This window comes from Topomyia yanbarensis, unplaced genomic scaffold, assembly GCF_030247195.1.
Source record: "Topomyia yanbarensis strain Yona2022 unplaced genomic scaffold, ASM3024719v1 HiC_scaffold_261, whole genome shotgun sequence".
Lineage (NCBI taxonomy): Eukaryota > Metazoa > Arthropoda > Insecta > Diptera > Culicidae > Topomyia > Topomyia yanbarensis.
The window spans coordinates 22,316-49,038 of record NW_026683450.1 but is presented as its reverse complement, the minus strand read 5'-3'; the positions used below and the strand labels follow the sequence as shown (position 1 = coordinate 49,038).

General features: G+C 39.6%; 2 protein-coding genes across 2 annotated transcripts; both read right to left on the bottom strand.

Moving 5' to 3' along the window:
• Positions 1 to 4,527: 4,527 nt before the first annotated feature.
• Positions 4,528 to 12,551, bottom strand: LOC131695061 (nascent polypeptide-associated complex subunit alpha, muscle-specific form-like). The gene is made up of 2 exons (XM_058983588.1): positions 10,726 to 12,551; positions 4,528 to 4,731 (listed from the first exon to the last, which is right to left on the bottom strand). Exons 1-2 carry the CDS (start codon positions 12,498 to 12,500, stop codon positions 4,659 to 4,661), a joined length of 1,848 nt encoding a protein of 615 aa, XP_058839571.1. The 5' UTR covers positions 12,501 to 12,551; the 3' UTR covers positions 4,528 to 4,658.
• An 11,666-nt stretch (positions 12,552 to 24,217) lies between these two features.
• On the bottom strand, positions 24,218 to 26,395 carry LOC131695060 (mucin-2-like). The gene has a single exon (XM_058983587.1). The coding sequence runs from the start codon at positions 26,393 to 26,395 to the stop codon at positions 24,218 to 24,220; it is 2,178 nt and encodes a 725-aa protein (XP_058839570.1).
• Positions 26,396 to 26,723: the final 328 nt, after the last annotated feature.

The window sequence follows — 26,723 nt, the reverse complement described above, 5'->3', positions numbered from 1 at the left end:
ATTCATTCGGGAAGATTGAATTGGATAAATTAGGATACAATTAATTTACCGACTTATGTGAATAATCCATTTCCGGTCAACATGATAAAATACTAACAGAATGCAATTATCGTTAATAGTAAATAAATATAATTTGGTGGCATTTAGGCGAGTTCAACTAGTTTGATTGCATGTTATTTGAAATAAATAACATGCAATCAGACTACTTGAACTACAACTTCCGGTTCTTTCCCATGCACTTATGATCTCTCCCATTCCACATGCACAAACGCTCGTGGCCTTCGCAATAACACAACCTGATTTGAAAACGCGAACGTGCAATTGCAGTCATCCACACATACAACTCCGCTAGCGAATGACGCATCTCAATAGTAGCATGTCTGTAATAACCTACGTACTTGGAACTATTGGGAACCAGAGCTACAGGTCCAAAGCCCTGATAAAGGAGGATGGTTGTGATGATCTGTGCCGCGGTCACCATGTAAAGCAAAATAGGTCATAACCCCAAGTCCAACGCGTGAAGCGACCCGTGCCGAGGGATGAGTTATCGAGGGGGTGAAAAAGATGCTCGATTAACGGAGCCTGTGGGGTTTGATGAGGTCTCCCCCCAGTGGGGAGAGTAGTGGAGCGACGAGGGCTGTATCCGACAGCACCAGTGACCCCTTAGCAGTGGCAGAAAATAGCCCTACCAACGCGCAGGACGGGCCACTATCCGCGATGCATGGAGCAGCTCGTTACTATAATCGAGTTCACTAACGCGAAGCAAAATATCAGCAAGCAGGCTCAGTGCTGGTGCTCCGGAAGGCTGTTCATGTCGCAAGACAGGAACAGCAGGCTTACGCCAAGAGGGTTGAGTGTGGAGAAATGTCCGACAGAGGAACCCAGACAGTGGCGTCCAAGAGGGAGGGAAGGTAGAAGGCCGACATAGGTACCCAGACAGGGGCCTTCCCCTTCCTCTTCTATGGAGCACCCAAGTCGCTCGAAGCGGCGGCTGAGTTCCCCTCGAAGGGTAAGGCCAAGGGCAAGCGCAAGACGGCGTCGAACGCGAAGCGCCCTAGGAAGTCACCAGGCGAAGGTGCAAAAACCAACACCATACGGCGTGTAACCGTCACGGCCAAACGCCGTTTGGTCGAGGTAAACCGGGGCGCAAATGATCCCGCCGGGCAGGAAGACGGCATCAGCAACTCGGCGCAACCGGGGCAGAGGGCGTAAACCCCTGGACCCTGGACACTAAGAAGAAGCCGACACCGACACTGGATGAACCGCGGCCCGCGAAGAAGGCCAAGACAGAGGCGAGGCCTTGTGGTTAAAGACCGACAAGGACAAATACGCCGACGTCCTAAAGTCGATGAGGGCGGCCGAAAGCCTTTCGGCCCTCGGCAAGACGTACGCAGCGTGAGATGCACCAATACAGGCGAAATGCTTTTGTTGCTGAAGCGAAGCGCACAATCCAGTGCTGTCTATAAGGCTTTCTCCCAAAAGGTCCTGGGTGAAGGTGCCCAGGTGAGGTCGTTAGAGGCTGAAATGACTGCAGTGTAAGCATCTGGACGAGTTCACGACCGCAGACGATGTCGTCGCAGCCGTCAAGGAGCAATGCGACGTAACAATCGAGCGGACCTCTGTGCGCTTGAGACGGGGACCTCCGGCACCCAAGTAGCCTACCTCAGGTTACTGAAAGCAGATGTCAAAAAGGTTACCGTGATAGGTAAACTGAAGATCGGCTGGTCAGTATGCCCAATTAGCATACCCCAGCCGCCTTCAGCGGATAGGTGCTATCGGTGCCTTGAGTCCGGCCATAAATCGTACGAATGTAAGAGTACAGATAGGAGCAAACTATGTCGTCGCTGCGGCGAGGAGGGGCATAAGGAGCGGGGCTGCACTAAGGCGCATAAATGCCTCATCTGCCCCGCTAAGAAGCCCGTAATCATGCTATGGGCGGACCTTCGTGTCCCTTCGGTGAGGCAAATAAGAAGCCGTGAACGCCACACAGCTAAATCTTAACCATTGTGCAGCAGCCCAACAGCTGTTGTGGCAGTCGGTCTCGGAGTCGAGGACAGATGTCGCCCTCCTATTAGGCCCGTACAACATCCCTGCCGGCAACGGCAATTGGGTGTCGGAGGGGCCTGGGATGGCGGCAATCTGTACAACGGGACGGTTCCCAGTTCAAGAGGTAATACACTCCTCCGCTGAGGGTGTTGCGACAGCCAAGATCAATGGTGTGTTCTATTGTAGCTGCTACGCTCCACCAAGGTAGCCCATAGAACAGTTCAACCAGATGATCGACAGGCTCTCGTCAGACCTAGTGGGCCGGAAACCGGCAGTTATAGCGGGTGACTTTAACTCTTGGGCAGTATAGTGTGGATACAGTAGAACGAAAAAGGTGAGCGTTATACAAGCGAAATCATGTACACGCAACAAACACGTTAGCATACAAATGCTTGAGCCCTTCGTGATCATCCACACAACCTACACCCGCGTTCTCGCAAACATAATATCTAATACAAACTCCCGCGCGAACGATCACGAATCGGTCACTTCCGGAAGTATCTATCCTCGGTACCAGAAGTCTAGGCCGATGCCTTCAATTGGACCAGTTAAAAAAATTGTCTCATATCCACTGGACAACATGTTCCAACATGGCGACATGACCGGGAACTCTAGTGATAGGGGGTAACTCACTCCCTGCCAAAATCCGAACCGTACACCGATAACTAAATATCAGAATGACGGTCTGCGTGACCATCCAAGAACACACGCGAATGTGTAATTTGCTACACGGTTATAAAATCGAATTTAAACGCATATTTTACTATACAAACTTGAAAACCATTGTGAGTGAACTAGAGTTGTCGGAATAAGCCCACATTTTGTATTTGGTGTTTGGAGCCAAGTACCATTTGAATTAGCGGTGTTTCGAAAAAAGTTCAAAATTGTTTCCAGTCTAATTTACAGCCTGTACAGTCTTATTGAGATGCATCACTTTTGATCTCTTTTAACGATTAAATTTGGAGAAAAAAATCACTATGCCACCATGCTCCCTAGCGGAGAAATTTTTTTTATGCGAAGCTTTTTTTTCTCCACTAAGGAGAAAATTGTTTAATCCACATTTGCACGTTAAGAGCACAACACCTATATATAAATTAGTTATGAAATTTACGTATCGACTTCGTCTCATCAGAATCCGACACTAACTTAGTGAGAGAACTAAGCTAGCGCTGAATTGATGCTAGCTCCAAACACGCAAACACGATTTGCGTTTCTGAGCATACCTCTAGTCCTGCGTGATCTGATAACTCCTTACTACATTTCAAATGATTTGAAGTTCCGTAATTGGATTCACAGCTGTCGTGTAAAAAAATCTGTGCCAATCTTTTTTTTTCGAGTGTTGTCCTACTGGAGCTGTAGAGCTAGGTTCTCGGAACCTTTATTTTATTTTTGGTGTAGGCTAAGATGCTAAAAGAGAGTGAGATCTTCCATATTACTAGAGTTCCCGGTGATGTCGCCATGGAACGTGTTGTCTAGTAGATATGAGCTTTATTTTTTGATTGGTTCTACTGAATGTATGGACCTAAGTTATTAGGGCCGAGAGTAATGGTTTCCGGACGTGACCGATTCATGAGCGCGCGAAAACGGACGTTTCTAGGTTCGCGTTTGAGACAGCTTTTTAAACTTCGTAAGTGCTAAAACCGCTCTCCTTATTACCGGGGTGTTATTAAATTTGCGCGATCGCGAACGTAGGTGTGCGTTGTTCATCGCGAAGGGCTTAAGCGTTCGTATTTTAACGTGTTTGCCACGTGTGCTCACGTTCATGTGACTTCGCGTGTACAAGACTGGATTTAACCGTGTGGCCATTCCTACATACGTGTGCGTTCTTGGATGGTCACGCGGACCTTCATTGTAATAGTTAGTTTTCGGTGTACAATTCACATTCTGACAGGGAGTAAGTTACCCCATATCACTAGAGTCCTCGGTCATGTCACCATGTAACGTGGTGTCCAGTGGATATGAGAGCTTTCTTTTTTTAATTGATCCAATTGAAGTTATGGACCTAGTCTACTGATATCAAGGATAGAAACATCCGGAAGTGACCGATTCATGATCGTGAAACCGCGGGAGTTTTTAGGCTCACGCTTGTGACCGCGTTTGAAAATTTATAGGAGCTGAGACATTCACTTTAACACCGGGATGTTATTATGTTTACGAGATCGCGGGTGTAGGTGCCGTGGATGGTCGCGAAGGGCGGAAGCATTTGTATATTAACGTGTTTATCACGTGTGACTCCGCGTGTATAATTTCGATTTTATAACCATGTAGCGCGTATTCTTGAATGATCGCACGCGGACCGTGAGTCTGCTTAATTTTTATGGTACAGATGGTAGAAGAGAGTCCGTTTCCACATATTATTAGAGTTCCAGGTCATGTCACCATGGAACGTGTTGTTTAGTGAATTTGAACGTCACTTTTTTGACTGGTTCAACTGAAGACGTTAGTCCAGACTGCTAGGACCGAGGTAAGACTTCCGGACGTGACCGTTTCATGATTGCGCGAGTGGTAGGTTAATGTTTGAGACCGCGTTTGCAAGTTTAAAGAAGCTACGTTTATTTAACTACCGGGGTTTTTTTCATATAGGCGGAATCGTGGGCGTAAGTATGTGTGGATTATTGCAATTGCATTACGTTTGTGGCCAGGTTTGTGTTATCGCGAAGGCTCCGAAGGTTTGTAGGTTTGTACCTATATGAACAAAGAAAAAAGATGTAAAGAGCTTGATTAGAAGTGTATAAATTGACCGATACTATTTTGGTATACATCAATAATAGAAAAGCAAACTAATAGATATACAAAAGAAACAGACTAGCGAAGTAGAATAGAAAAACACATGTAACATGCAATCAAACTCGTCTAAATGCAGCAAATGTAGTATATTTACCATTAACGACAATTGCATGCTGTTAGACTTTCATCATGCTATGCTGTCCGGGAATGGATGACTCACGTGGGCCGGTAAATTTATTGTACCCTAATTTATCCAATCCGACTTTCCCGAATGAATAGAACCAAATGTACAAATTGATCACCATAAGTATTAGCCACTATTCTATCATATACGCCACTTCTGCATCCATTCCCTGACCCAACTGTCACAAATACTCAGACGAACACATACACAGATAACATACGACTAGCAAATAACAATTGTACACTAGTACGAAAAACAACGAATATTACAAAACCCCAACCAATAGGTTTGCACTTATGTATTTGTTAAATTAATTTAATTATTAAATTAATTTAATTAGTCTATGCACGATGACGACGTCGACCGATAAATGGACACACAATGACTCCTACTGTGAGCCCTGTCCACGAATACCGCCATCAAATTGTGGAACAATATTTGCAAACACGGCACGCAGCAAAGGTCAATGCACGTCGACCTGCCAGTGGGCCACATCACCGCGCAAAGACCAGTGGTTGAGCGTTTGTATGCGCTGGTGCAGAGTATGAAGAAACATAGAACATAAAAAAGCGCATAAGCACTCTCGGTCTATGTAATGCAATAACCATCTTAAAGCAGTTGTTCTTTAATGCTGATGCATGCAATATGCCTGATGATGTTTGCAATGCCGTCAAACCCCTCAACCTTGGGGAGGGATGTAAAAAAAATCTGTACCAATCTGTACTTTTTTACAAAAATCTGTAATTTGTACCGTACAGAATCTGTACCAAAAATGCTTAAAAAATTTGTACCTTTCTAGATAAATCTGTACTTGTGGCATCACTGGTTTGAGTCCCCAAGATTTGCCGAAAGCTCGTCTACATTGGCCGAAGGCCATGCTAGCCCTCTTGATTCTGAAATCGATGTGAGCTCTCCAATTAAGTTTTGAGTCAAGAATTACCCCAGCGTACTTAACTTAATCTGCGACAATAATTTACGAGTCAAAGAACTGCAACGGACGAGCTCCGGTTGTAAGCCTTCGTGAAAAGCGCCATTGATGATTTATATAGATTAACTGATAGCTCAACATGAAAACACCATTGCTAACACATACGGCTTGCTGCATCAAAATAAAAAGTGTGTTAATACAAACCCAACAAACAATTTAGCTGGATAATAGCTTATAGTAAGAGTAATGTAAGGGTGCTCATCTGTTACATTCGAACTCACGTAACTTCAACGTTTATGTAAAACCTAATTCTCAAAGTCCCCCCCTCCCTTTCACGATGTGACAAATATCAAAGAAAGCTCAGATGACCAATTTCACATCATTTAGACAATTTTAGATCCCCACCCACCTCGCTTGAAGTTTTTCAAATATATTAAATGCTATAACCTTTTAAGTAGCACTCAGAAAATTACAATTAAAACCTCTTTTTAAAGGAAATAGCCTTAGTAGTTGAATAAAGATATTTTCGTATTTCGAAAAAACGAAATAGCAGTGTGCTGGATAATTTTGTCCCCAAAATCCCCTATTTTTATTAGGGTTTCTGTTGCGTGTTGCGAATTATATATATTTTGTAGTTTTTCTAATGTGAAAAAATTTCAGAAATCGTACGAATACGAGAAGTAGGAGTTATAGTTCATAATAAATTTTATTTTCTCGCGCATATATTTGCATTATTCTTCAATCAATATTCATAAAATCTATCTTGTTGAACGCGGAAAATTATAAGAAACAAAATAAAAATAGATTTGTACCGGTAAAATCCAGAAACATCATTTTTTTGACATTAACTCTACAAACCACATTTTTTCATTTAATGTACTAATATCGCAACTATCCGTATTTTTACAGAAACGGAAATTTTCTCAATTAAATTAAATAATATATTGTTAAATGGAGTTGATATATGCAATTTAATAATAAAAATGTGGAATCGAGGCTAAATGTCAAAAAATGCGTCATGTTTCTGAATTTCACCGATAGCGAATCTATTTTTAAGTTGTTCCTAAGGATTTTCCACGTTCAACAAGGTGCATTTAATGAAAATCGATCGAAGAATTAGAGAGATATAGGGGAATGTGTTTGGTTGTCGGCACACTTTTATTTTTGGCTCACAACATTACTCCAATTGAACAATATATGGGAATAAGCATACCAATGGAAAGCTAGAGGCCTTAGCTAACAACTTATGAAAGAATATAATTTATTCTGTTGAAAAAAATTATTAACAATTTAGTAAAATGATAATTTTTTACCATTTTGAAAAATGTAGTCGATTGCTGGCACCCTAAGAAAATTTATTAAAAATAGAAAAATATGAATGATAATCATCAAAATTCAAAGGGAAAAGGAAATTTATTCATTTCAACAACCATCAAAGGCATTATGAACATCATTCAGAATCACAATACGCGTATGTGAAAAATTAGTGCGAATATTACGCACTGCTAACGCGCTGACGGATCGCATTCATTGCAATTGAGTTCGTTTCAGGCAGTCCATTTTTTTAGCAAAGCTTCAGATCAGATAGAAGTCTGCCAAAGATGAAGGGGGCTATAGGGTAACCCCGCTCCTTCCCCCCAAATTGTCTGGTCGTGACAATCTGGTGTATACAGTACTACCTAGCGGTGCAAACACGACCAGGTGGGCTTTCTTCATGTAAAAGTAAAACGCTAAACCGGAAGTCGCCTTCCTTGTTTTCAGAATGGTGCCAAAGATCGATCTCTGGTATCTATTCGTAAATCCCGTTCCAAAAATACCCATATTGATTAGGTTATTGAGAGCATTTGCCACAAAAATGGGGTACCGACAACCGACCATGTTTGGGTGCCGACAACTGATTTTAGTAACCTTTTTGAAAACAGATCAAACAAAATTTTGTTGCGAACATTTCGGTGCCATTCAATGTTGAATCACAAAATAGAATAAATTAACATCGTAAATATTCAATGCGCATACTTTTTCGATCGATTTACTTCTTTCTATAATAGTAAGCAAATTATCAAAAAAAACTTTTAAGTAGAGTTTCACTCCACTTTCTCGTATTTTTCGATATACGGAAATATCTCAATTCAAATACCAAGATTATTTTCTGGTAAGAGGTATGAATTGTAATTTTCTGAGTGCTACTTCAAAAGTTATAGCATTCAATATATTTTTCCTCCATATTTCCCATTGCACCAATTTGAAAAACTTCAAGCGAAGTGGGCGGGTATCTAAAATTGTCCAAATGATGTGAAATTTGGCATCTGAGCTTACTTTGACATGTGAAAGGGGGGACTTTTTATTGCTATGCCCTAATATGAAATCTTTTCAAAATTCTAAATGAAGAAAATCAGTCAGAAGATTTATTAGATAATTGCGATTCAAATCGTACTAAATAGCTGCTGGAAAAACTATCGACCTAGCTGAATGGTGCTTTAGACAATGTGGTTGAAATTTTTTGTTACACTACCACACCGCACAGCGGTCCCAAAGGACAAAAAAGGGTTTTTTAGATTGCGTCAAAATTGTTAACTTTAGCGATGTGGTGTCTTTGAGAACGCACAACAAATTCTGGAAAAATCAGATCTCTCGAAGGTGGCCCTCTATGGAAATACTCGATTTAAAGTTTGTCTCATTCCGTCATCATATACATCACTTTACATTATTATTAGTTATTAACCATGTATCCACCACCTGAAGCACGCGCCTACGTGTTGCTACTAGATTCTAGTGACCACCAGTCTCCAAGCTACAAATCTCGGCATAAAAAATTGTTGTCTGGAGATCGGGAAAGTAATTTTCATAACTTTCTTAAAGACTTTTATCTTTTTCTTTTACCAAGCAAAAACATTGTTGAAAAATCTCGCTTATAGGAGGATTAATCACGCAAATCATAGAAGCGAATGACAAATCTTGCTATTTTTTATGAGTTGTCCGAATACACTATTGACGTAAACTGTGCCGTTTTCACGTTAACAACCAATCACTATTTGAAACACTATGTTTCACAAATTACTATATTACTTTGAAAATACACGAGATAAGCCATTGTTGTATTAAAGTGGTTCATTTACCTCTTTAGGAAAAGTACCGAACTTGTCAGAAAGATATTTAAAAAGTGATATTAATGGACTGGCTTCAAAGGGATCATCTACAAACAATAATGTTGAAGATATTGCCAATTTGTTGGCAAAAGTTTGTTCTACAACTTTGCTGGAGTCATAATATTAATATATGCACTTGCAAGAAAGTTGGTAAATATATCTCTTTTTAGGAAGATTAATCATTGAAATACTAACATCATATCAAAGGGATTGTAATGTCCACAAATTCCTCCGAAGACGCCATTGACCCAAATAAATTCAGCACTCACATTTTATGTACATAATATTTGAAAATCAATTAGCAAAAATCGCTTTATCATTGGTCTAGATAGTATACCTTCAAAGTTGCTAAAATCTTGTTTGATATTAGGAAAAAAAATCCAAATTTTGCAGGTTACCTTGAAGTTCGTAATACTTCTCTGATACTGCATGCAAAAGTTTTTGGTCAGACTTTCCCAATTTTCTTAGTCTTACTTCATTGAAGTTAAACTTGCAGACACCCCTTGATGCTTGAAAGATTTTCCAGAAATCTTTTAAGTATTCTTGAAATTTCGTAAACTTTGCAGAGATTCTAAAGATTTTACTCAAGGTTGTAGGATTTTTTTAGGTTTGCAGAATTACTCCGAGTTTGATAAAATATGCTTGAACATCGTGAACACTCTTCTGATTGTAGAAATTGGTTGAGCGCGAAAAAATTCTCTGAAGCTTGAAGTAGTTTCCTAAATTTATACAACCTTCGAGTGTCATCCTTAAATATCATTGAGATTCTCTGAAGTTTGGGAAAAAACTATGAATGATCCGAATTTAGTACAAATTGTTTGAAGTTATAAGGACCTCTTTGTAAGTTAGCAAGTTCCCAAAATTTGGAAGACTTAAGATATTTGTAGGACGTCCTTGAAGTTTGTAGCATTCTTTTCATGACATATTTTCAGGATGCATTTATGGTTCACATAAACTTTGGAATACTTTACTGGAGTTTACAGAACTACTCTGAGTAGCACAGAACCCTTAACGAAACCTCTCTTAAGTATGCAGAAGTAACATGAAGCCCGTAAAACTTCTATAAAATGTGTCGCTTTTTGTTGAAGTTTACAAAATCAAACGAAAACAAAATTGTTTGTAGATGTACGTAGGGTTACTGTGCCCTAATTCTTCTTAGCTCCTGTATTCATCCCACCCATTTGAATACATTAGTTAGAGCAGTGCTATCTCTATTCAACGCATTAAGTCAAAAGGTCGGATGAATAAGGCCGATGACAAGCTGAAGCGGAAAGCGAAGCGTTTGCGGACGCGTCATTGTGTTTTGCCGCGTTCGCCCCGCTTTTACTATGACAGTATTACGCGTTCTACATGCACACACCAAAGAGATAGGTCAAACGCATTCGCTTCGCTTACCGCTACCGCATCGCAAATCGCGTAAGCATGTCATCGGCCTAAGGCAAGGCTGCTGATATCTATTTTAGCGTAATCCAATCACAGTAAGCTGAGTTACAATCAAAACAGTGTTACATCCTGACTAATGAGATGAATAAGGGCTCGTCTACCCTACTATCGAGACAAAACGTACGTACTGTCAGGTATCTCTGTATTATGTTTCGATTTATATTGTAACCACTTTTCAACTGAAGTTATCATTGCTCCCTAATATTTGTTCTGGGTTGTAATTAAAAAACAAATTTATCCTATCTAATTACCTAGTCTCCAGTATTTTCTTGGCAGCATCGTCCGCTGGAACTGGAACCAAACCGGCCTTCAGAGCAACTTCGGCCGTACTTCGATCCAGACTGCTGATGGTGGTCATATTTTCCACAGGGATTACAGCTGGAATCAGAATATCTCCGACAGCACCACTGATATCCGCCGTCGGCACCGCCTCCGGGAACAAAGCTGTCACCACTTTTTCTGGGGAGTCCTTTATCGAAACACCTGTTTCTTCCAGTTCCATAATCTCGGCTAATCGTACAGAGGTATCTAGCACCTCTTCCGTTGGGGCAGTATAATTTGTCGCCTGCTCTTCCTGATAACGTTGCCGGATCTCCTCGCGTTCTGCTTTCGCAAGAGGCCTGCGACTGAGAATGTTATTCTTTCGTTCCTCTAGTATATTACGATACTCTTTTTCCACTTCAATTTGTTGTTTCTGGTCATCTAGTTTCTCTTGTCGGACAAGCTCTTGTTCGGCACGCCGCGCTTTCTCTTTGATAGCCTCCGTTGTGGGAGCACCTTCGTCGGTAGTTATACGAACACGTTTTGGCGAACCAACGATCGGCGACAAGCGTTTTTGCACCGGACTTGATCTCGGTGTTCGGTGCAATGGAGACTCCGGAGCAGTTGTAGGCCGCGAAGGAGAAACTAAATGTAGGCTCATCCGTTGAGGACTAGGAGCGGCTTGAGAAACTGGTCTACGCACAGTGGATGGTTGAGTTAATCTAGCAGCCGATGCCTGAAGTCGAGTGGGAGGAGCAAACCTTGACGCTGGTGGTGCGATTCGTTGAATGTCAGGTGCTGCACTGGCCTGTATGAAGGCTGGTTTTGGTAACGCTGTGGATGGAGCTCGCATGCTTGAAAGTGGAGCTAATTTTGAGATCCCTGATCCTGGAAATCTAACCGGTTTTGATGCGGTCATAAGTTTTTCTGGAGACCCAGGAAGGGCAATCACTTTTTGTAAACTTGTTTGAGGATCGTGTGGGATTGAAGGAGTCGGTATTGCAGTAGGTGGTCTTAGACCTGGACGAGGTAGCGGTTGAGCAGATGGTGGTGTCCGGGTACCTGCAGGTGTTCGTAAACCACCGGATGGAGTTATGAGCGCCCTAGGTGGTATTGGAGGGACTTCCAGCTCAGGAGGTGGTGGAAGAAGACCGGTTGGTAACCGGAGTCCTCCACTTGGTGGTTGCATTCCACTAGGGGGTTTCATTCCACTCGATGGTCGAAATACTCCACTAGGTGGTTGCATTGCACTCGGTTGTCTAAGTCCTCCACTTGGAGGCTGCATTCCACTCGGTGGTCGAGGTACTGTACTTGGTGGTTGCATTCCACTCGGCGTTTGCATTCCACTTGGTGCTTGTATTCCCCTTAGTGCTTGTATTCCCCTTGGTGCTTGTATTCCACTCGGTGCTTGCGTTCTGCCTGGTGCTACCATTCCACTCGGTGCTTGTATTCTCCTTGGTGTTTGCATTCCACCTGGTGTTACCATTCCACTGGGTGCTTGTATTCCCCTTGGTGTTTGCATTCCACTTGGTAGTGGCATTCCCCTTGGTGCCTGTATTGCACTCGGTGCTTGCATTCCTCTTGGTGCTTGCATTCCACTTGGCTGTTGTAGACCTCCACTTGGAGGCCGCATTCCACTCGGTTGTCGAAGTCCTCCTGGCGCCGGTAATCCTCTTGATTGAGAAGGCGGATTTATTCCGCTTGGACGAATAGGGCTCTGCCGAAGTTTTCTTGGTGACACGATATCATTAAATTCTTGATTCATTGTGTAGGAAAAAAATGCAACTACGAATTTTCAATCGTTCTGCTCTGAAGGATTTTCTCGAAAGATTGAAATGCCAAATACACCTCGCCTACTTGATTGAATTGAGTATTTGCAAAATCGAATGGTGAGGACCAAATCCTGCACTATTTTTGGTTTTTGCAGCTGTTCACCATGGGAATTTGATCACGAAATTTGGCACGAGATATTGTGCAGGATTTTGATCGCGGAAACTTTTTTCTCATTATCTCTCCTAAATTTTCCAAAAACTAGCAGTTTTTTTTTTAAATTAGACATTTAGATTTTTAAACTTATGTCGTTTTCGCTTGAAGCAGAACTAACTCAGTTTCGGAGTTAACAACCATTTTTTTAAAGCCAGTTTCGAACCTAGGTTATGCGCCACTGAACTGAAAACCGAGTTGAATTATATTTCGGGTTCGCTCACACCACCGCTGTTTGACGAGAACCCAACTCAGTTCCAATAAAAACGTTCGTTTGAAGCAGCTAACCTCAGTTAAATTCTAGGTTCTCAATCGAAAAAGACATTAAGAAACATGAAATGCTGTAGCGTATTATGCCAACGCAGGTAATAGTACCAGTAACGCCAACATCAATAATAACAATGATAAAAAATTATCAATAGAAATCAAGTAAACACAATAAACTGTAAAAATAAGCCATGCTCAATTCATTGAGTGAACGAGATCTGTTTCCCTTTGTTTTCTCGCTCGGCTAAAGCGCATATAGTGTCAGTGAGATACCCGGGTAGCCAATAAGCATTCAAAAAATAAGTCATGTTAACATCTTGTATATTGGGCCCGTTGCCCTACATACATTTATGCTATTTAACCCTATCTCACTTTCCTGCCTTACACTTGCTGTCTCCGGTACACCATGCTAATATCAACGGACGAGCTCCGATGCGACGAAGAGGGGCCTCTCTGATGATTTACCACCATCGTCGTACAGTGGGGCGAAACTGAAAAAAGACGGTCAAAAGTCTTTCCTGTGTTTCACAGATGTTTTCATGTTTTGATATTTTCAGGAAAGTTTCCTAGGACAACATCCTACATTTACATTTTTCTTAAGGTCAACTGCCATAAAATTTTTTTTAGCTCGACAACCAAAATTTTTTTTGTGCGGAATCTTGCAGGGTAATTTATTTTGAACGACTTTGATGAACATATCTGCCATCTATATATTTTTCACTATGCTATATTCTTAATTAATATTATTAATCTTGGAAAGATTATATAATTTTGGTATTATCCCTCTCATTATTCGTTCTTAACAATCAGCAATCCAGTTACTCAAAAATCCACAAAACGCAAGCTCTGAGAGTGATTCAGGATGATATTTGCTTTGACGTGTTTTCTTTTATTTTAAATAATTCACAATAAAATATCATATTACTAATGCTATCAATAATTGGATTGCTGTTAAGCGTGTAATATACCCGCGTAAAAAGCAATGTGAGGGTCCTTCTAATTTATAATTAGTGCTTCACACACTTTCATAGTTTTCATATGTTGATTGTTGATAATAGAAGAAATATTTTGCATTGAGTTTAGTATTCAGTATTATGATGTGTTGATTTACTAACGCCCGTTCTACAGATACTGTGAAATATCCGTACATTATACAGTATAAAAATGCATGTAAACTAAAAAACCCGAAAAGTCCGAATTGTTATAAAAAGAGCATTTTTTAAAGAAAAATCGATTTATATCCCGAAACACATGGCATACATCATTGGAGTCTTCAGATAAGGTATGTGTTTTTACGATATCTAAAACTTTCTAGAACATACCAATGTAGAATAAATTAAGTTGTAGAATAGAAAATTGAAGGAAAAATATATAGATGACAGATATGTTCATCAAAGTTGTTCAAAATAAATTGCTCTACAAGACTCCGCACAAAAAAAAATTGGTTGTCAAGCTAAAAAATTGTTTTTTAGATAGCAGGTGCACCTTAAGCAAAATTAAGGTGCTTATCCTAAAAGATGTAGGATGTTGTTCTAGGAAACTTTCCTGAAGACATCAAAACGTGAAAACATCTGTGAAACTCAGGAAAGACTTTTGACCTTCTTTTTTCAGTTTCGCCCCACTGTGCGCCGGGTCAAAACCAATCGACCCCAAATTTTGCACAGTTATTTGGGACCCCAAATAGAACCAATAAAGTGCTGTGCTCGGTTGATGTGGTTATGATTACGTTTTTCCATATAACAATGCCCCACCCTAATGTTTATTAGGGTGGGACAAAAATTAGATTCCATCTCCGAGCAACTTTTTAGGTACCATTTAGGTCCTAGAACAACTGTGCAACTTCTTAGCACGATCCCTGAAACTACATTTTTGCGCCCATATATTCAAATTAACTTTCACAGAATTATTCCTCCATGAGTCGCCCATTACTTCCTAAAAATAAATCGTTATGCGGCTGTTATAGGAAATTTAGCAAAGAAACAAAGTCTCGAAAACCACGAAACGATTTGACGCTTGAGAAAAAAGTTATTAGGCAGAAACCGATTGATGCTCTGACGATTGATAAAACATTCATTTTTTTCCAGCACCACTGGTGTTGGTTGTCCAATTATACGCAATTTTGTTTTAATCTTCTCTTAATGTGTCTGAATCATTTATCTATACTGTTTGGCCACTTCACAATAATATAAATTAATAATTAATAAATAAGATAAATTGGTCGGTGTTAAGTCAGACCGGACTAAGTGACAAAATATTGATTTCGTGAAAAACCGAGTTTAAAGTTTGAATCGTAGCATCCTTTACATTATAATTGAAAATTAATTTTTGTCACAATTCTAGATTATTGTTACATATTCCAAATCTGGCAAAAGTCGAATGTAGCTGACGAAATTTCTTATCCAGTGACATCATTATCTCATTTTTTGATGTTTTGCGACTTAGTCCGGTCTGACTTAACACCGACCAATTGAGGCTTCTTTTGTACATAATAAGAGAAAGTTAAAAAATTTGTACATTATTCGACCGTCAACAGCAGTGATGCTATGAAATTTTCTTCAATATTAAGGGCATCAATCGGTTCCTGCTTAATAACTTTTTCCACAAGCATCAGATCGTTTAATTTTCTATAAAAATCAGACATTTATTTGTTTTTAGGAGGTAACGGGCTACTCTTGGAAGAATTATTTTACAAAAAACGATTTCCCCATACAAAATTCCATGTAAACTTTAAACCATGGGCGCAAAAATATAGTATCACCGATCGAGCTAAAAATTTGCAGAGTGATGCTGGAAGCTATATGGGACCCAAAAGGTTACTCGGAGCAAAATTTTATTTTTTTCGTGTAACAATGTCCCAATCTAATGTTTAGGTTTTCTCATTTTTCATTCAATAATGCTTTTGCCGTTCTGCTCTTGATTGTCACAATATCTAAAGTTTTTCTACAATATTGCTGTTTCTTTCTCGGTGGGCTGCGCTCAAAAGCACATGAGAATATTTAAACGACCACACGGTAATAGAAACGCATTAGTAAACACGAAATTACAAACGTGCTAGCATGTGCGACGTACAATCGCACTCGCGTTCAAAAGAGCACGTACAATATTATACAAACGTTTCATCGTTTCGCGACAATACAAATCCGGTCGTAAACGCAATCATGGAATTCTCTATATGACTAAGTTGACGTTTTAGTGTTTACGAATTTATAAGCGCGGTCTTAAACGCCAATATACAAACGCCCGCTCTCACGAAATTATGCATCATACTCGTCCGGGAGCTTCCACTCTAAAATACGAAACTTATATACACTATACTCAGAACGACGACGCGTGCGAGCATCCGGAAGCCTACACGCATATGCAAACAATTATAGAGTTTTATAAACAATATCAAATTCGCGAAATTTTTTGCACCCTGGCATAAAAACATAAACGCGATCAAAGACGTTAACCTAAAATCGCTTGTACCCTTCGCGATAATACAAATCTGGTCACGCATGCATGTTTGTATTTTTCATAATTCAACATTTTTGCATGTTTGTAAAATATAGTTTTCTCAAAAGTCTACAGGACAAAAGTTCAAATTATTTCAACACTTTGAAGGTGAAAGAGATGATGAACCATAAGCATAAGACTTTGAAGGTGAAAGAGATGATGAATTCCACAAAAACTGTTTTTAAACCATTGTTATTTAAATGAATATTTCTTTTCATTGACTTTCCTATTAGAGTCAAACTTGGGTTCTTTGGAAAAATTACACATGAGGAGTAAATAATAAGTCGTGCGTTTTATTAGATACTGTTCAAAGTAAAACAGTTTGGAAAGATCGCTTGTGCTGTACGATATTTGAAAGTTAGTTTATTGAATATTTTGATTTGCCCCTTTTTTGCCCCGTGGCATGAAAAGGATGATTTTTCATGATATGTTTGAAGCAAATGCCGCATGGTAGTTTGATTAACCAGTGTTCGTAATGTAACTCATAAATGTCTCAGAGTTATCAACAATGGAGAAAATATGTATTCTGTTAAAAATTCACCAATATAAAATAAATAAATGAATAAATAAAATGAATTCCTAGTCCCACCAGGAGTACTTGCTCAAAATTTGAAGCAAATCGGATAAGTTTAGCTACCGGACCAACGTGCCTGAAGTTTGTATGAGATTTTTCGACAATTTACATGGAGAAAACCGACTAGCTCGCATTTTCGCCGCTAGGTGACACTGTATGCATCGTATTGTTATTGTAAGTGAAAACATGAAATATAATTTAATTGTCTACAACTTTGTCGAAGACTGCTCGTCAATCCGGCTTTGATAAAAGAAGTTATTAAACTTTTAACGAAGTGATGTCTGAGTCAGTTTTGCATGGGGCCTAGCAGTTCATGGTTGTGTACCAGTACTCGATTTCCACGAATTATACATTTTTGTGAAATAATCGTTAGCTTTAGCTCAATAGTATGTTCAGAAGAAATATAGTACATAATACGAGTTAAATTTTGATTAGAAAATTTTAGTTCCACTTGTGACCGCACAGAGGGCGCCAACACAATATCAATATCGAGATGTTCGGAAGAATTATTGCAAAATGTCTGTTCTATAACTTTGTGGAACGCACCTAATTTTTATCTCTTTCCGTTGAAAAAATAGTGTTGGCGCCCTCTATGCGGTCACAGGTGGAACTAAAATTTTCTAACCAATGCATAACTCGTATTATTTACTTTAATTCTTTTGAACATACTATTGAGCTAAACCACACAAAAACATTTAGTTCGTGCGAATCGAGTAACTGATACACAACCATGCGCTGTTAGGCCCCATGCAAAGCTGACTCAGATATCACTTCGTTAAAAGTTTAATAACTTCTTTTAACACAGCCGGATTGAGTAGCAGTCTTCGACTAAGTTGTAGACAATTATATTATCTTTCTTATTTTTACTTGCAGGGATAATAAGATGCATACAACGCAACCTAGGAGAAAATGGGAGCTAGTAGGTTTTCTCCATGTAAATTGTCGAAAAATCCCATACGAACCCATACAGGAACGTTGGTCGGGTAGCTAGAGTTGTCCGATTTGCTTCAAATTAGGTACAAGTACTTATGGTGGGACTAGGAATCAACTCAAGGGTGGGCCGATAGGTGTAATTTTTTTCCTGTCACTAGTGTGCACGTTAGCATACAAACGCTTGAGCACTTCGCGATCATCCACGCACACCTACGTCCGCGATCTCGCTAACACTCCGATGATTAAGTGAACATTTTAGCACTTATAATCTCATAAATGCTGTCTCATTCGTGGTCCTACAAACGCCCGTGCACGCGCGATCCTGAATAAGTTACGCCCGGAAGTCCTTACACTCGATCCTAGCAGCCTAGACCCACGTATTTAGTTGGACTTATAAAAATGACGCCCATATCTTCTAGACAACATGTTCCATGCCCGGGAACTATAGTGATATGAGTAAACCTACTCTCTTCTAGCATCTGAACTGTACACTGAAAATTCAGTATCAGGTTCATGGTCCGCGCGATCATTCAAGAACTCACGAATATGCGAATGGCTACCCGATTATAAAATAGAATTCATGCACCTGAAGTTACATGCAAATGCCCACGCGATCGAACACGTTAACATATAAACGCTCGGTCCCTTTCCGATGATACACAAAAACTAAAGTGCAATCTCGATCATTGATAGCACAACCTAAGATATCTCAAACACAAAAACACTTCGACGATTGAGTGAACGCTATGGCACTTATAATCTGATTACGCGGTCTAAAGGGCGAACAAATAAACGCTCGTTCCCACTCGATCGTGAAGTCTGTACGCCAACATCTGCACCATCCACTTAATATCCCAATCAGAGTCATGGCTCATTGCAAGTTCTTAAACAGTGAAGTTTTGCTGGGTGACATTTCCTGTCTCGTCTGCAATTGTAGTGAGTGATTCTAACGGGGAGCCCTTCCGAGAACCAGTTCTACAGCTCAAGGACAACTTTAAAAAACACTCGAGGGACAAATCAAATAGAGAAAAATGTGTTGGTGTACCTGATAGCATGTGTTATGTAATTAGAATATCAAACGTGTGCGGATCTATTATTGGTGTCACAAAGGCAAAAATTACGAACATAATACATTGATTTTAGGGGATGTAGGTGTCAATCAGCATATATTTCTCGTTTTTAGGACTCATTTATCTGTGTTCCTTATCGCAATGAAAGGTTGACGTCCTAGGTCAGATGTACTAGTCGTTGACATTGCTTGCAAAACATATATTTGTTGCTGTATTTCCGTGATAATCGGTTATGCTTGGTTTGGTCAACGATGGTCGTGATATCACTTTTGACCAAATCGCACGTCCTGCAAAGTAAGAAGAACACTTTTCAATTGATCGTTTGTCCTAATCAATATCATTCAGAACTTAACAATCGCTACGCCTCTGTAGCAGGGCATTAATCAAATCTACCTATGTCCCGCTTTATCTATTTACGAAATCAAAATTTAATTCCTTCTACCTAGTATGTAGAACGTGGACAAACAATGAATGAAAACGCAAAGTCAATTTATTACACGGTGCTGTCAAACTGTTGTTCTCGTTGACTTTTCGAAATGTCTGTAAGACCAACGATTCGTGAAGTGGAGCTATTGTTGAAGGTGAACATGAAGCTCAACTGCAGAAGTTACGGTGGTGCAATACCATCATCTACGTCAAGCGGTACTAATTATGTTAACCCTTTCTTGACTAACTGTTCTCTACTGTATTTTGGTTTCCAAAACTATTTTTCCTTAGAATTGTTGAGGTTAAGAATTACGAAAAACATGTTTTGATCATCATATATGTTTCTTTCGCAGCGCTACAAGTTTCTCAATTTTAACATTCCAAGGATCAATACAATTCTCCTAGATTGTTTACAATACTCCGATTGCATGGAAAACATAGTCGATGATAGTCTAAATTGAAGTACCTTATCAGTTTTCAATAATATTGCAAGATAACGAAGTTACATCAAAACTTGCACGAGGTTACTTGTGAGTGCTCAAATGAAAGGTGATAGACTCAGTTATCCATCTTACTTGTTTTTGTAAACAATTCTCCTGAAGAGCTATAGCTGTTTAAACAAACAATTCTCCTGAAGAGTTATAGCTGTTTAAAGTTATGGTGCTGTGCAGACACCATAAGCGGAAAAGCATTCCACGCACAGCGGGGCAGAATGCTACTTTCGACGCTCAAAGCCTCTAGCGCCCTGAGTATATATCCTGGAGGATTGATGTCTTCAGCAAAGTATCTTGGATGAAAATGAGCACTATTTTGACATATTTGGCAACTGATCTAGATTAGTTCTATTTCTTGAAAGAGGCGTTCTATCGAAAAACTTTCTTCGACGAAGTTGTTTGTTTTCATATTTTTAGCATATGTACCAAAGACACTTATACTCTATAACCTATGTAGATGGCGCTACATGACATTAAAAAAATACACGAAAAAAATAATTTTAACATTTTTTGGATGAAAAAATTTCTGGAAGAAATTTTTTTATTTCTAAATCTTTGAAATGTACAATAATGAAAAAGTTACAAAGAGTGATAAATGTTATCATGACATTTAAAGGAAGTTTTCATAATAAATATTAAAAAAATATGTTCCACAAAATTTGTAATAACCCACGAAGCGGCAGATAGCGGCCGCTGAAATTTTGTTTGTGACTAGTAGAGATTTTTGACTTTATAACTAAGAAGAGACAAAAATGGGGCAAGGTGGGGCTTTTTATCTAGACCATTAGGTAGGCGTGGGGGGGGGGGGGGGTTCGTTAAGCCTCTGAATTTCTGTTCTCCAGACCTTGCAGCCCACTCATGTTTGTATGTATGTATATGAATGTGTGTATATGTCATCATGTCCCTCCTTTTTCTCAAATTAAAAGTACAATCTTCCCATCGGCTGCTATTGAATTTTGAGTTGATCGCACTTACGATTCCGGAGCTACGGGTTGAAAGTGCGGCCACACAGCCAATTCCTATATAAAATGGTACCACCAAACAATGCATATAACATTACTTGAATTTACCGGTCTAGATCAAATCAAAGCAGTTTTTACCAAATTGGCCATCTATGACGGCTCTTGATCCCCGGGGAACTTACTAAGTTCCAAGTTAATGTCACGCCTATTTCTTAACGAATTCTTGACCGATTTTTCCAAACATTATTTTAAATGAAAGATACTATACTCCCATTGAGCTGCTATTGAATTTTATTCATTTATAGGTTGGTTAGTAAGGTCACATAGGAATTTCCCATACAAACAGTTACAATCGTAATACCTCGGAGGTTAAAAATCTATTGAAACGAACATTAAATTACTTCAATTCGCACATATAGAAAGAATCTTTGAATTTATTATCTACTGTCGACAATTCCGCAAGTCCCGGGCTGCGAACATATTGCAGAATTTAGGTCACATCGGTTATTCAGTGAATAATGAATATATTTTCTATGTATCAAATGGAAGATATACAATGATGTTGGTTGCACCACCCCTACCCCTTCCCCCTCGTTGTCCGCAATGACTACCATTAAAGCTTCCGGCCGTTCCGGGAAAAATCTTTCAAAATTAGCAAACTGACATGTTTGTTGGAGATGGTTTTACCGATTTTCACAAACTCAAATCTCAAATTAAAGGAATATTATCCCCACACACTGTTATAAAATTTCGCACGGATCGGTTATATGGTACCGGAAATATAGACTGAATTGTCCGGTTACATATGAAATTCTCATCAAAGTCGGAACTATTTTTTTGTCAATGGGGCATTATACGAAATTGCAAAAATCGAATTTGTGATGAAAAAGATCTTTACAATGTTTGAATCGTCGAGATTTTTTGTCATCTTTATTTTTTTTTTTGATCGATGGATTTTTTTGGATTTTACACCTTTAGGCTCTCACATATCACGGTGTCTTTTTTTAACAACTTTATGCAAATAAATTCAGCATCTCTGAAACTTCAGAATATGAAAGAATGGGCTTTCCCCTTTCATTTGAAACCAAAATCGAAATAATCCGTCGGGGGGTCTAGAGCAACTTTTTTTGAAGTATTTTTTCGTGAAAACATAGATTTTACAATGGAACTAGTTCATATTTCTGCCCCTAGATGGTGCTTTAGACATTCGGACAACACTAAAAGTGAGAATCTGATAGATTATTTAATTGTCTACAACTTTGTTACCAACTAAAAACCGATTTGAAATTATCCCGAAAAGTAGTTTAATATTTTAACGAATTCTAAGTCTAAGTTAGTTTCACATAAGACCTAGTGGTTTGTTAATTCACAAGCACTTTTTTTATTTGTCAAATAGTTGTGTTTAGTTCAATAGTGAATTCAGCGGAATTTGAGAGCTTGGAAAGTCAACTTTTAGCTGAAAATTATAATTCCCTGATACAGAGCACCATTCATATTTTTAGGATGAGAAGTTTTAGATAAGTGTTGACCAAACTAGTATGATATTAATATTCTTTTTCATGATGGTAAGTGATTCCTCCCGCAGAAACAGCCTTTTCAATTATGTATGCCTTCTTTTTCATTTTTTCGATTGTTCTCAGGGATGACAAATAACTATTCTTACATGAATCTCCTACTCTGTTAGCATCTTCGTATAAAATTGACTTGTCCTGAACTTCAACCATTATATTTGAACAAACTCAATGAAACTTTTAACGCACCATTGCAATATTTCGCGGATTTCATTGCAACGCTTGGTTAAAAACGCTGATTATCCGTTTTCAAAATTAACTCAATGTGTCAAACAGTGAACAAAAAACTTGGATCAAGATAATTTTTTTGGGATATATTCGAGGACTTCTATGTATATAAGGTTATTGTTGTACTCAAATCATATTTTGTTTTCAAAAGTAATACATATCGCATAATCTAGGATCAATTTAGTAACGATATCTCGCATAATTGATAGGAAATGGCCGTAAAATCCAACTGCCACAATATGCTTTGCGGAGAAAATTTGAAGAAATCATTTCACACTAACCACTAATTTGGACAGTTACTACTGTGGTTTGCGTTAAATTAGAAACGGTGTGTCCCAACATTTCGTCTGAACGGAATTTTAATAGCTGACTTAAGCGATCATAACCTAAATTATACGACGATTGGTCCTTTCTAAAACACCCGTGTAACAAAACATAAATGTAAGCAAACCCTTGTAACCAAGCAATACCTTCCGATTAATGGTAGTCCCTACGAACCTATCGGGAAAGATTACAAACCAAAAGCACAAATAGTTTTCTGACTCTGTCAAACATCCTAATTTTCAGAAGTTCAATTAGAATTGTCAACGTAATGAATCCCGTCTAATAATTTCATGCCACTAAACCCAATTATTTTTTTGTAATATAATAAGTGCGAGAAAACATATTTCCACACCACTAGGCCTCGTGTGAAACTATCTTAGATATAACTTTTTTTAAAATCTTAAACAACTTTTCCGGATGATTTCAGATCAATTTTTAGTGGTCAACAAACTTGTAGACAATTAAATTTTCTATTAAATTCTCACTTTTAGTGTTGTTTGCATGTATAAAGCACCATCTAGGGACAGAAATATGAATTATCTCCAGTAGTAAAACCTATATTGTTACGAAAAATACTTCAAAAAAAAGTTGCTCTGGACCCCCCGACGGATTATTTTGATCTTAGTTTCAAATGAAAGGGGAAAGCCCATTCTTTCATATTCCGAAGTTTCAGAGATGCTGAATTTTTTGCATAAAATTGTTCTAATAAATACACCGTGATATAGAAAGGTTCTTCAATTTAATATTACCGTGGCTGCTTCGTAAACAATGCGTAAACAATTTTAGGTGTGGATGATTTAGTATCCTTCTTACAAGTGGTGCGATCTTTCTTCTTATACGAAATATTAGATCTCCAATATTGATTTGGTTTTACATAATCTGTACGGTGTTTACCTAATATCGGCACAAATAAAATTTAAAATTAAAATAGTTCTCGCTGAGTGTTCAAAACTAGAATATTTTTATAGGAGTCCTTATTCAGGCCTTGGGCCACCGTCACCACCGACAGCATTAAGTACACCTCGGCCGACTAACTTGACCGTGGTTAAATTTTTGATGTGGCACAAGTGCAGTGTTATCATAAGTATTCATTCACTGGACGAAATGCTCGAAATGAGCTTAAAATTGCCTGATGTCATAAAGGAAATGCAATAATTACCCAGATTCCAGTAGCTTCGTAGCCGCCTCACCCGCGGGCGCTGGCACCAAAGATGCCTTCAATGCAACTTCAGCCGTATTACGATCCAAACTGGTAATGGTGTTCATTTCTTCCACCGGAATAATTGCTGGAATCAAAATGTCTCCAACAATACCGCTAATTTCCGCCGTGGGTGCCATTTCCGGGAGCAACTCTTTCGCAGTCTTGTTAGGAGAATCCTTCAACGAAACTCCTGCTTCTTCCAGTTCCATAATTTCCGCTAATCGTACAGCGTTATCAAGTTCCTCCTCTGTTGCAGCGGTGTAAAGCGTTTCCTTTGCCTCCTGATAAAGTTTCCGAACCTCTTCACGCTCCTGCTTCGAAAGTGGTCTGCGACTGAGAATATTTTTCTTTCGTTCCTCTAGTAGTTGGCGAAACTCTTTGTGAACTTCCATACGTTGTCTGTAGTCGTCTATTTTTTCTTTGCGGGTAAGTTCAATTTCAGCACGTCGATTCGCGGCTTGTGGTGACATTGCTTCGGAGGATTCCTTTATGTGTTCCAAAGACGGCACGACTTTCTTCCTCGCTTGCGGGGTCATTGGTGTTGCTTGAGTCAATCTTTCTTGAAATTGTTGCTTTTCTAAAATATCTCGACTCCATTCACCGGTCAGTTCCAATAGTTGGCGCTTTTTTGGGCTCCGTTTGAAACCAAATTTTTCCCTGAATTTTTCCTTATCTAACTCAGTAGATTCCTTTACAGATTTTCCCTCTGCTGCATACATGTTTTTGATTCTTCCTAAGATCGATGATTTTCTATCCTTCAATTCCTGCATATCCGTTCCCATTTGCTTGAATTTCGCTAAATCTGAACTGATTTGAGTTGATAACTGTTTTGCTGCCGTCACGGATGGTTCATCGGGAAAGTTGTAAATCTTTCTTTCTTTTGGTGGCCGTGCGACTGGTACTTGGAGTGTCTGTATTCCCGATGGACTTGATCTCGAATGTATTAAACCTTTCACAATAGATGTACTTCCGCTTGGCCGAGTGACAGGTCGCTTCGCTATTGCTGCCACTAGTTCTGCTTCTGGTGAGGGAGCCCAATCGACAAATTCAACTTCCCTTCCTGCAATATTGAAAACTTCTGCGTCGGGGTTGATTGTTTCGATACGTTTCTTGACTGCCGTTCGAGGAAGAGGTATTGGGGCCGCCACTTTTGGTGTTCGGTAAGGAGTGGTCATTGGGGCAGTTGTTGGTCGCACAATGGATACCGGAGTTTCGGGAACCCCTATCGGTATTCGTTGAGGAGTCATTGGAGAAGTTTTTGGTCGTAATGCAGATACCGGAGTTTTGTGAATGACACTTGGTTGGCGTCGAGGAGTCATTGGTGATAGTCGTGCAGTGGACACTGGAGTTCTTTGAACCTTTCGCTGTGGAACTAACGTCGGAGCGGAACCGGGGGTTAAACGCGGAGTTGGTACTTGCAAACTTGGTATGCCTATTGCTGAAGGTGGGACTAATCGCAAAGTTGGTGGTTGAAGTTGGGTTGGTAGCGCTATTCGTCTTTGTTCAGATGGTGTCGGTTTGGACGCAGGTGCAGCAGCTGGTGATTGACTCCAAGTTGGTGGCGCTATTCGGCTTTGCTCGGGTGTTGCCTGGTTAGGTCTTGGTACATGAGTTGCTGTTTGATACCGGGCGGGTGGTGCTATTCGTCGAATTTCGGGTAGTACCTGTGTTGATACAGGTGCAGCAGCTGCTATCCGCCTTTCTTCGGGTGTTGTTTGCTTAATTGTAAGTGATTCTGATGCAGAACCTTGTATAAGTGATGGTTTAAGAAGTATTGACGTGGATAGAACTCTTGAAACCTTTAGAGGCGCTAATTTGGGAATACTTGGCTCTGGAATTCGAACTGATTTTGGCATCGGTATATTTCTTTCGAAGCTCTTATTAGCATAAGAAATAGATGCATGTGTTTGCAGTCCGGTAGGTACTTTTAGACCGGAACGAGACAGAGCAGATGGTGGTTGCAATTTAGTAGATCTAACAGGTGGTCGCAGATCTCCTGTGGATGAAGTTTGCGTGATGCTGACCGATTGAAATGCTGGAATTCCGAACGAAGCATCTCTCAGCACACTGGTTTGTGAGGATGGTGTTTGAAAACCGCTCGGTGGTCGGAGTCCTCTACTTGGTGGCTGCATGTCGCTCTGTGGTCGAAGTCCCTCTAGAGCTTGTAAATTTCTTGATGAACTAGGATTTTGAGTAACTTGAATTTTGAGTGAATTTATTTTGATAGCTTCGGTAGGGTTCAGCGGTTGCTTCTTTTGGGAAACAGGGCCACTAAACTGCGGAATAATGGTGTACAAAATAAAATTATAACAAAAAATTTCAGTCGTTTTCCACTGAACTAGCTTTCTAAAAGACTGAAGTGCCAAATACGTCGAAACACATTTAGCCTACTAGGTTGAGGTTTGTTTATATGTTTACAGTAAAGTGGACGCGATATCGCACTATGTGTACATGGAAAAC

Coding starts and splice junctions, on each gene's coding strand:
- LOC131695061 (XM_058983588.1), bottom strand. CDS start 12,500: ATGAATCAAGAATTTAATGATATCGTGTCACCAAGAAAACTTCGGCAG. Junction 4,732..10,725: donor AAGAAAATACTGGAGACTAG/GTAATTAGATAG, acceptor TTGTTCATATAG/GTACAAACCTACAAACCTTC.
- LOC131695060 (XM_058983587.1), bottom strand. CDS start 26,395: ATGCAGCCACCAAGTAGAGGACTCCGACCACCGAGCGGTTTTCAAACA.